This window comes from Saccostrea cucullata, unplaced genomic scaffold, assembly GCF_032062105.1.
Source record: "Saccostrea cucullata isolate Sc308-1 unplaced genomic scaffold, CSIRO_AGI_Scuc_v1 ctg17, whole genome shotgun sequence".
Classification (NCBI taxonomy): domain Eukaryota; kingdom Metazoa; phylum Mollusca; class Bivalvia; order Ostreida; family Ostreidae; genus Saccostrea; species Saccostrea cuccullata.
Window position 1 is genome coordinate 306,100 of NW_026932411.1, and position 10,688 is coordinate 316,787.

Consider the following 10,688-nt stretch of genomic DNA (forward strand, 5'->3'; position numbering starts at 1 on the left):
ACGTGATAACTCAGTGTTTACAAGTAGTTTCGTAAATTGTAGCACAAAACTAAATTAAAATCAAGAAATGGTCAAAATAAACTAAATATGCATTTAGTTGAAAATAGATGCTGAAGATAACTTCACTGTTTGTTTTTTGGAATAGACAATTGGAAAATAACTTGAATACGAAAACATGGATCCTAGCTCTGATGTTGTTGCCTCTCAACCGATGCCGCGTCCATACATGTAAATTTTCTCCTCTCGGTCCTTTGATATGTCTAGAATATCATCAACCTTTGGCAAACAAGCAAGTTTAAAGTCATCACCGAAACACACTGGAGGTTTGTAAGCTTGATATTATACAGACAAAGGAATCACCATCCTATATATGTTCGCAATCATTGCATTTCAACACTGACAGCTGATCTGCACTTTTGACGTTAGGTACATAACATAGTTTTGTGTGTCAGCAGCAACAGATCGTATAGAATTTACGTTACATTTGATTGAAAGGCTATCTAAAATACATTGTAGACACACGATTTTTTTCTTGGTGTCAGGGAGGAACAGTGTTGTGCATGAAGGTACATATTTGACACAAAGCACATTTCTGATACATTTGCTTGCTTGACTACTATCTGTGACCTAATTAAACATGACTGAGCGAGGGAGAATAAGTGAGCCGATTGGTTCACAGAGTCCCGATGTGATTGAATGGAGCAGGTCTCTCCGAAGTCCCTCACCAACTCGTCAAAATTTGAGATCTCGTAGTCCCTCACCATCCCGACTCACCAGTGCTCGTTCTCACACATCTAGGAAAGGTAAATGTTAGTTTGAGTAATCCTGTATACACATACTTAAAAAACAGCTTCTTCTCTACTAGTTCTTGATTTATTTCAAAACAGCTTAATTTGGTTACAAGGAATATGATTGGCTTTAGTGCTTTATTTATTTCTGCTAGATATTGTAACGTAAAAATAAATTTTTACTCAGATCTTCATGTGTGAAATTGCATGCTTATAAAACACATATTATTTTTTTCAGAAGATGGAGATGAAAGTAAAGTTCTCAAATTCATAACTGTATTTAAACAAACTTATGCAGGCACATCTGAGAAATGCAGCACATTTCATGACAGTGATATTACTGATGTCAGTGATGTGTTTACATTTTTAAAAAAATGCATGCAGATTCTGTTGTAAACAGAAATGTTGTTCACTTCCAAATTGACACAGTTTTCTAACATGCCTCAGTGGTACTTTTAGCCACCAAATAACACATACCCTCGAAAAAATAATCTAATTGAGTTAGGAGTGCCCCTCAATAACATCACAACCAACACCAGCAAGTCACTTTTTGGTGGAAATCTGTATTCAGAAATGAAATTTATTTATTAATGTTAATATATTGTTTTAGATAATAAGTCAATAAACTATTTCAAACATCTATCATATTGTTTCATAAAAATCAGTTATTTGCCTATACGCAGTTTACAACTTTACAGTGAATTTACTTTTTAGCTCACCTGAGCCAAAGGTTCAAATGAGCTTTCCTAATCAAATTTGTCTGTTGTCTGTCATTATTGTTGTTTTTTACTTTTTGAATTTTTATCTTTTCTCCAGAACCACTAGGCCAATTTCAACCAAACTACAAAGTATCTTTGGTTGAAGCGACTCAAGTTTGTTCAAATGAATGGTCATGTCCTCTTTCCAAGGAATATACCAAGAATTAGTGAAAAATTAACGCCATCTTTAAAAAATCTTTTAAAAAAGAACAACTTTGCCAGAAAAGATAAAATTGATGTGAAAGCTTCATTACATAGTGCTGTCACTGAACATGACTCATCTAAGATGTAGGGTGTGGCAACAATGGGTGATCAAAGATTATCATAGAAAATATATGGAAACTCTTTTAAATTAAAAATCTTGTTTCAAGAACAACTAAGCCATGATTATAGTCATATCAATATGGAAGCATAGCTTCAAACCCTTGGGTAAAATCTAAAATGGGACCACAATATATTTAAATCATGACTCCTGGGGGTAAGGTTGGGCACAATATGAGGTCAAATTTACAAAAATATGGATGAAAATGTTGATGAAGAGCAACAGGGCAATTAGTGAGCATTGTGACCCTAGTCATTTTTTTTAAGTATGATTCCTTACTATGTTTTATTTCAATTTGTACAGGTGCCTATCTGACTGATGTTCAAAACTCAGTTCCAACCATGTCAACCATGTCCACCAAGAAATCCCAGAAATCTAATAATAACCTCAGAAAGAGCACTGGTTCTCTGGCCGCTACTCTAGGAGGGTCTGGGTATGTAATGTTTCTTGTAATATCCACTCATGTAACTCTGGGAGATCTGGGCACATAGCGTTTCTTGTAATGTATAATCAGGTAATTCTGGGAGGGTATGTAACAGTTTTTGTAATATCCACTCCTTGAATTCTGGAAGGGTGACAGGTTACACATGCTAACCTCTTGTAATATCCACTCATATACCTGATAATTCTTAGAGACTCAGAAAACAATAGAGTATTATTAAATAATCTTCACTTCATCTTGGAGGGTCTGGGTAAGATCTCTATTATCCACTGAATATACTAGTAATTCTCACTTTTCATTATCTTAGTTGCTCAGGAATGAATGGGTTTTCATTTACTAAGACTGATAATTTCTTTTTGTGGAAACACTTTTGGAGTACAATATCACTTAATAAATATTTTTTTTGTAGAAACATAAAGTTACAGAGAAGTGCCATGCTGGAGAATGTGGAAGGAGAGTACATAAAAAATCTCCAGCAGCAAATCTACTTCTTAGAGCTGGAATCAAACTATTTATATCCTTTGTTATTGACTTTTCATTATAATGAATATTGAATGCGTTTTTGACACCAGGATAGGATTTGGGTTTGTATTATGACAGAGGTACAGTAAGAATATGAATATTAACTTTATAATATCAAAGTGTTTTTCAAAATAAGAAGAAAAAAATGAAGCAGATAAAATATTTTTAACAGGACAAAATTTTTCAAATACCATCATATACCGGGGTATGTCTCTAAGCAAAGGGAAATAACTCTTTATTGTGTTAGCTTTCCTTATTTCATCCTACAAGAGAACAGCTGAAAAAAGCCACAGAAATGCATCCTAAGATGACGGCCGAGGCAGAGAGAATGCTGGCAAAACTCAGGGTAGGACCTTCTTAGACAAACTCATTTTTATTGTCTTAGTATATTGCTTTGAGTTTTACTGACCAGTCAGTAGAAGTGAAAACCGTAGTACACCTGATCAAATTAGTTGTATATTTTTTCAATGTAATGTGCAATATCTGTGTATGAAAATGAGCAATCTAATTAATTCAACCTCCATATTTCTTAACTGATACAGTCCATGCAGCTAGAGATAGATGATCTACAGCTGGAGGTGAAAAGGAAAGAAACAGACATAGCTTTACTAAAGACAGAGAAAGAGAAAATCATGGAGAGATTGGCTGATGAAGAAGGTAATTATTTATCTAGTACTGTTGTTATATTCTTATTCCTAACAGTGAGAATGCTTAAATCAACTCTCCAGAAGGGATATTCTTGCAAAAGTCTCATTCTTCTTATTGTTACGTAAAAGAAGTGGTTATGGAACATTTGAAGTGATTTAAAAAAAAAAATGAATTTGTGAAAAATATCTTTTTATGATTTTGTTTTGTTTGTTTTGGTGACCAGCTTCCAGGACACGGGACAAGAGAATGCTGATGGACGAAATTGTCCAGCTAAAGAAGGACAAGGATGTAATGGAGCGTGAAATCGCCAAGCGTGACGCTCAGCTGATGGACGCTAAATCAGAACTGGACAAAAGCTCGACAGCCCTAAAAAATTCAGAACTTAAAATCGACACCCTAAGAACTCAGGCAAGGGCAAATTTTTGTAATCTTTTTATAATAGAAAATAAAGTTTCGACATCTGTATTAATTTCCAAAAAATATAAGAGTTCCAATAGATAGTTTTCAGTAGACCCATATTAACAAGAGTTATTTCCCGTTGGTCACCATCTTGGTGGTCAACCAGGTAATTTTACCTCTTTGTCCTACCAAATATAAGAAGGTGTAGCAGAAATATTTGGGGGAAAATCTTTATGGAATAAATATTATGAAAAATAAAGTATATTTTTGAAAAACAATTCTTCCCAGCCCACAAGTGCCATTATAAAAAGTTAAAACTGCCATGTTGACCCCAATAAATGGGAAATAACTCTTGTTAAGTTTAATGTTGCTCATATATAGATATCTCTTGTTTTACAAAAGAATTGTATAATCTCACTGTGATAAATTTCTTTGTAGCTAGAACAACGAATTGAAGCCCACAATTTAGCCCAGATCGCTTTGGATGAGAAGCGCTCGGAACTCCTGAGTATGGAGACTCAGATGAGAGAGGTGGAGGACAAGTATTACAATCAGACACTGCAGCTACAGGACAAGGTCGCCAGTGATCTCAAGGTAATATACAGGTCAAGGTCACAAAATAGCACAAGGTTATTCTTCTTGCTCAACATAAATTTGAACTTCCACAATATATATATTTGTGAGTTATGTCATCTTTTAATCTCTAAGAATAGTGATGAAGAAAAGTTCCGTAAATTTAATAGCAAAAAATAATAGTCAACATATTATAGTTGTGTACAAATTAGGCCACATTTAAAAAAAAAATAAGCACTTGAATGTTGGAAAAAATCAATACAAAACATGAAAACTGAAATGTAGGAAGAGATCCAACTTCTGAGACAAAAGTTAAAAGAGACAGAAATGGCAGCTGACCAAGACCGCTTCCTGAAAGTCAAGCTTACAGAGGACAGTACAAATCTTGCCAGAGAAAACGCAGCACTGAACCAGCAGATGATTGACTTAAAGAAGCAGCTAGAAAGGGTGAGTTAACCATGTGTAACAGAGAAATCATCAAATATAATCAGATAAAGTTATTACTGATATTTTGGGCCATTAATATCCCACTTTTAGAATGTATCTCAGATGTTATAATGTCTACAGGAGAAGGCCTATAGGGAGGCGACAGAGTCTCGTCAGAACCAGAGCATTTCCGAGTACGTCCAGATCAAGGACAGGGAGAAGGAGGTCCGCTTTGAGTTACAACACACACAGGAACTGTTGAAGAAAGAACAGGAAAAAGCCAGGAACCTTCTAGATCAGGTAAAGCAGCAGGAGTTATCTCACTTTGTTGTGAGTTGTGACTCCAAAAAAAAAAATTACCTTTCTTTTCTACAGAATTAATACCAATGCAAGTGTTCATAGGAATGCTTTTAAAATTGATCAAAGGTATAATTTTTAGATTCTTAATTCAGACATGATTATAGAATGTAATTTTTATTTAACAAACAGCTGACAAAGTATGAATCTCTATCGACAACGCGTGAGTTAGAGGTGAATACCAGCAGGAGTCGAGTGGCCGAGTTAGAGAGCCTACACAGCAGTGTGGACAAGGAGAACATGCAGCTACGCAAGGATAAAGTGCTACTGGTCGACCACGTGTCTGAGCTACAGAGAAAGGTTAGAACAAATCTGCTACATTTATATAGCACCATGAAAATGAAGCATTTACTTATTGTACATTATAAACAGTATTAATTTTCCCTAGTTGTAAATTCTACTTTTTTAATGAATTAAAAAAAGTTTTGTGCTTTTCGTATTCTTGATTTAGAAACTATTACACTTATACAAATATACAGTTTTACCAATCCTTGACAATCCCTATGTCACATGATATTAAGCCTCTGTTTTTGTACATAGCTGGAACAGAAAGACAAGGAGATCGTCCTGCTGAGGACCCAGGTCCAGACGATGGAGGTCAAACTGAAGGACCTAGAACACCTGAAGACACTGGAGTCCACGGTCCAGAGTCAGAAGTGGGAGGAGTTTGAGAAGCTGGCAGAGAACATGCGGACCCTGTCCCACTCCATGGCCCACTCCCCCTCCACGTCCCGGGTCATGCAGTACTGAGGTGGCCCGGGGGTCATGCAGTACTGAGGTGGTCCCAGGGTCAGGCATTACTGAGGTGGCCCCAGGGTCAGGCAGTACTCAGGTCTCAGGGTCACAACTATTGTTAGACAGTTAAAGGTCTAGTAAAAATGATGTTAATTGTACTGTTGTTTAAAGAAAATCTGAAGAGTTACAATTACTAATTAGTAAGGATGTTTTTATTTTTAAAAAAAGCTACATTTTGTTTTTAATGATTGTTTTTCAGTAAAACTGGAAATTATTTTTTTATTGATAAATAACTAATTTCTTGTGAAAAACAGAAGGCATAAATGATGAAAAAGTTCATTGCCTCACATAGATAAATTTCATATAAAAAAAATCATTTTTTGTATCTGATGAATGTTAAAGAAGACATTTCTTCTATATATTTTTGTGACAAGTTATAAATTGTTACTTCAGAAATATTGTACTACAGATTTTAAACACAATGTCATTTTAAACTGTCAATTGTCATCACAAATGTTAATGAGGTCAATGTCATTTGTCACAAAATTTGTTTTCCTAGAAAAGATAAATTTATAGAAGATGGTAAAACAAGTATTACGTATGTACGTGTTAATACTTGCAAGCATTCCCAGACATGGCATTTGCACAGAACTGAAAATGATCCAGTACAAAGCATTGCATATTAAACAATTTGACATCCTTACATTTTCATTACTACTTTTATACATGTATCTATTTTTATGAGAGAACAAAATTTTCTGCTAGATAGATTTTTATAAAAAGATATATTTCGACAGATTGGTTATTGTTTAAAGCACATGTTTATTGCATAGATGCAAATTTTCCTGTAGATAAAATATTAGAGCTTACCAATTTTACAGTTAGAACCATTTACACAAAGTGTACAATTAGAATAGAATACAATATTTTAACAATTGAATAATAGTTCTTTATGATGAAATTATTCTGTTAGAGTATAATTTTTTAAATTACTTTAATATATAGAGAATATGCATACATATATTTTAAAGATCTTTAAAAAACGTAAAGTATAAAACATTTATATATAAATTTTGTATATCCATTGATATACCAACACAACATTGATGATTCATTATACACATGTAGATGCTTTTCTAACATCAGCACTGCCAAGAGTATGAACGAAAGTATTGAAAGCAGGCATGTCTTCTACTTACTTCTTTATTTGGTATTGTGCAAGAATTTTGGAACATTTGATTTAGTGAACGAAAATTGAAAAAAAATGAAAATTCAAGTAACAAGACTAATTTTAACTGTTTTATCATTTGTGAATTTAGAGCATTATAATTATTTTAAGCTTTAGTTACTGTGATATTAATTTATAGTTTTATTTCTGTGATAATCTCATAATTCTGTGAAGTATTTAATCCGTCCAGATTTTACTTATATTATGTATATCTTTTATTTATTGCTATGAGAGTATGTATGGGAAGATGGAAATAAACGTCTGAATTGAAATTTTACAGGTTTTTTTTCTTTCAAACCTGTAACAACAAGCTTAGAGAATTAAGGCTCCTCACAACTGAATATTAGTCTTATTGGTTACAGTGCATTGGTCTGTTGTATAATGTAATCATATGTGGGGATAACAAACAATACGGTAATCAAATCCAAAATCTGTTGAACCAGTACAAATCATGAGCAAGGCAAACATGGACCCAAAAAAAGTCTGAGGTGGAATCATGTCCATGGAGGAGTAAGTTTCCCCAGAAGCTGGTCACAACCTCTATGTTCTCCTAGTCATGATCAGGAAAAACGGAAAAAAAACCGTTGAAAATTCAGTGTAAAAATAATGTCCTAATAATTGGAATATAAAATTCATCGTTCCATTAATGACAGATTGTATTTTAGGAATAAGTATCTAATTTTTTGCTTTTTTAATGTGATCAGTCGAGTGGCCTGCGTGATAATGTGCATAAACGCCGAAAAATTAACCAAAAAATCCGACCGTTATTCCTTATATTTATATGCTGTTGATTCCACCAATCCAGGTGCTCTAAGCCCCGCTTCTGTCTCTATTTGTCCCGCCCCGCACGTGATTTTTTTAACCACGCCTACCGATGCATTGTCAGATTTATGTAGAAATAAAGTACATTTACTATTTGTAATTTTATCTTGGACAAAGACATTTGAAACGTAAATAATTGCTGACAAGCTCGTAAAGTCAAGGTGAAGTTATCAAGTTTATCAGACTTTGTTGTTTTATAGGACACCATGAACAGGATCCAATTAACAGTAACATTAGTAGTATCAAAATATGAAACAGATGTGTCATGAGATATAACTTGGATACATGTATATTGAATTAAAATTTAAATTGAGGCAAGTACTGTTACTTGATAAGTGTTTGAAAAAACCGTGCGCCCCACCGTCCGAGCCACCCAAATTATTAATTTGATTAATCGCTCCCCAAACAACTAATGGTATTGGTAGCAAAGTGTTTACAAGTAAAAGGGTAGAATTTGTAAGCTTATAGATTTGGGATCAAAGTTTTGATGATCAGATCCCCGTTCATATTATTTAAAAACACAAATTTATGAAAGAAAATTATTTTTTCGGGCTAGTAGAGCTAGTAGATTTTTGGCAAGTCTGATGATTTTTACCAGCAGTCAGTCCGGTACTATGTCTAGCTACATTTACGGTGAATTTCAAACACTGGGCCGCCCGACTCACTTATTATTTAGTTACTTGATACAGTGAATATTCAACCAAGTTTCTTTCTTGACTCCTCAAATAAAATATTAACAGTAGTGGAGGAGAAATTCCCGGAATGGGCAACAATATATTCGTAAATCAGACGTGGACATTTAAAACTTCAAAAGAACTTTTGGACAATTTGAAATCTAAAAATTTTACCAAAATCATCAACACAAAAACTTACAACTTTTCAACTCTATATAACAACTATTCCCAATAACTTTAAGCTTTTTGACACCAGTGACAGCTGCTTATTCAATGAAAATGTAAATCGTAAATTACTAAAGTATCAGTCACATTATCCAGCGATGGGGTATACGATGAGAAACCGATGCGTTTTTCGATGAAAATGGCGTGGTTGCCGGCCGGGCACCAAAAGTGACTGAGGCGATTTTGCGAATCGGTGGGGTCATTAGGAAATAATTCGTAGTTAAAATTATCTACGATGGTTGATATATAAATTTAACCCATGATAACACATTTTACACGGATTGGATGTATAACAATTAATGTCCGTTGAATCTGAGGTCATCTGTGAGTGGTGTTCAACAGATAACGGCCGATCACCGGTCGATGTCCGACCAAACTGTGCAATCCGATGCTAACAATGTTCACCAATGAATTCAGCGATGTAATATACATCGGCCGATTATCCTAAAAAAATTTTTATGATAGCTTATATCGCTGGGCCTTTACAATCCGCAACCACGCCATTTTTATCATAAAATGCATTGGTTGCCCATCGTTTATCCATCGCTGGATAATGTGACTGATTCTTTAGGACTGCTTGCAGTTTCACCGATGTTGGAGCATCGTTAACACCACGGATTACCACCGATTACCACCGGTCTACGGCCGCCGGCCGGGAAATGTGACCTAGGCATAACCGTGTCATTGGTCATTTGCAAAGTTATTTTGTTATAAAAACATTGTGATTGTACATACAAGTACTCTGAAGTTGATTTTAAAAGATGCTTGAGAACCAGATCTCCCAACAATCTATTAGGAATACCCTGGCTACCTATTGCGCCCTGTTATTAGTAGACTATTTTTTGTATTCATATGAAGCATATTTGTTTAAAGTTTTACAGGTGAAAAAATCACTTATGGCTCGAATGACTTCAACCGGACATATCGGTATATTGACGACGTATTGTCAATTGAGAATGGTTATTTCCATATTTATGTCGATGCGTTATCCCGTAGAGCTTGAAATAAAAGGTATCACAGAGCTTGAAACATCTGTTTCATAATTGGATAAAAAAGATGTTTATGGCATCTAACAACATGGCTTTATGACAAATGTGGTTACTTTAACTTTTCAACCGTCAGCTTCCCTTCCGTATGCAGCATATACCTACATCACCTGTAAAAACATGCCCTACGTATGAACAATTTCTAAAACAAGGTAAGTTATTTTCAAACAAGTTGATGAAACTAGAATATCAGAAGTTTCGTTTAAAGTCATCAATTCTAAGTTCTATGGTCTGTACAATGTGATCTTGTCAGCAAATACAATGTATCATTTAGTCAAATGCTGAAACAAATTTTTCATAAAAGCTAATTGTTAGGCCAAAATTTTCCTCAAGTTCAAATATCAGACCTCTGTAAGAAGATTGTGAAATCAGAAATTTCACTCCAGAATATACATTTTCAAAAAATCTAATCAATCTCTTGCAAATTCGTGTAATGCTTTTTATAAAATACAATCTTTCTGTTACTAAAAAACTCGGTTCACTTTCTGCACAACACTTTATGTTCCATTTTAAACATCGATCAAAATAAAGTAGAGACTGAGTACATTCATTTCCTATCAAAATTTTTCCTCCTTTAACTCCAGGTCTTGGATCACAGGCTTTATGGGATTGCAATGTTCTTCAATTTTAATGCAAACAGATATATTTGAGTACTTTCAAAGAAGAAAAATAATATGAGCGCACCCTCTGATCTAAAAGATAAAATATGTCTTGTAATCCTCA

At 34.3% G+C, this 10,688-nt stretch overlaps 1 protein-coding gene across 1 annotated transcript; it reads left to right on the top strand.

Moving 5' to 3' along the window:
• The first annotated feature begins 215 nt into the window (after nt 1-215).
• LOC134235063 (ELKS/Rab6-interacting/CAST family member 1-like) lies at nt 216-6,266 on the top strand. The gene is made up of 13 exons (XM_062717150.1): nt 216-426; nt 517-803; nt 1,027-1,041; nt 2,172-2,301; nt 2,720-2,824; nt 3,100-3,178; nt 3,375-3,489; nt 3,704-3,888; nt 4,318-4,473; nt 4,738-4,899; nt 5,020-5,178; nt 5,368-5,535; nt 5,776-6,266. Exons 2-13 carry the CDS (start codon nt 638-640, stop codon nt 5,983-5,985), a joined length of 1,650 nt encoding a protein of 549 aa, XP_062573134.1. The 5' UTR covers nt 216-426; nt 517-637; the 3' UTR covers nt 5,986-6,266.
• The last annotated feature ends 4,422 nt before the right edge of the window (nt 6,267-10,688 follow it).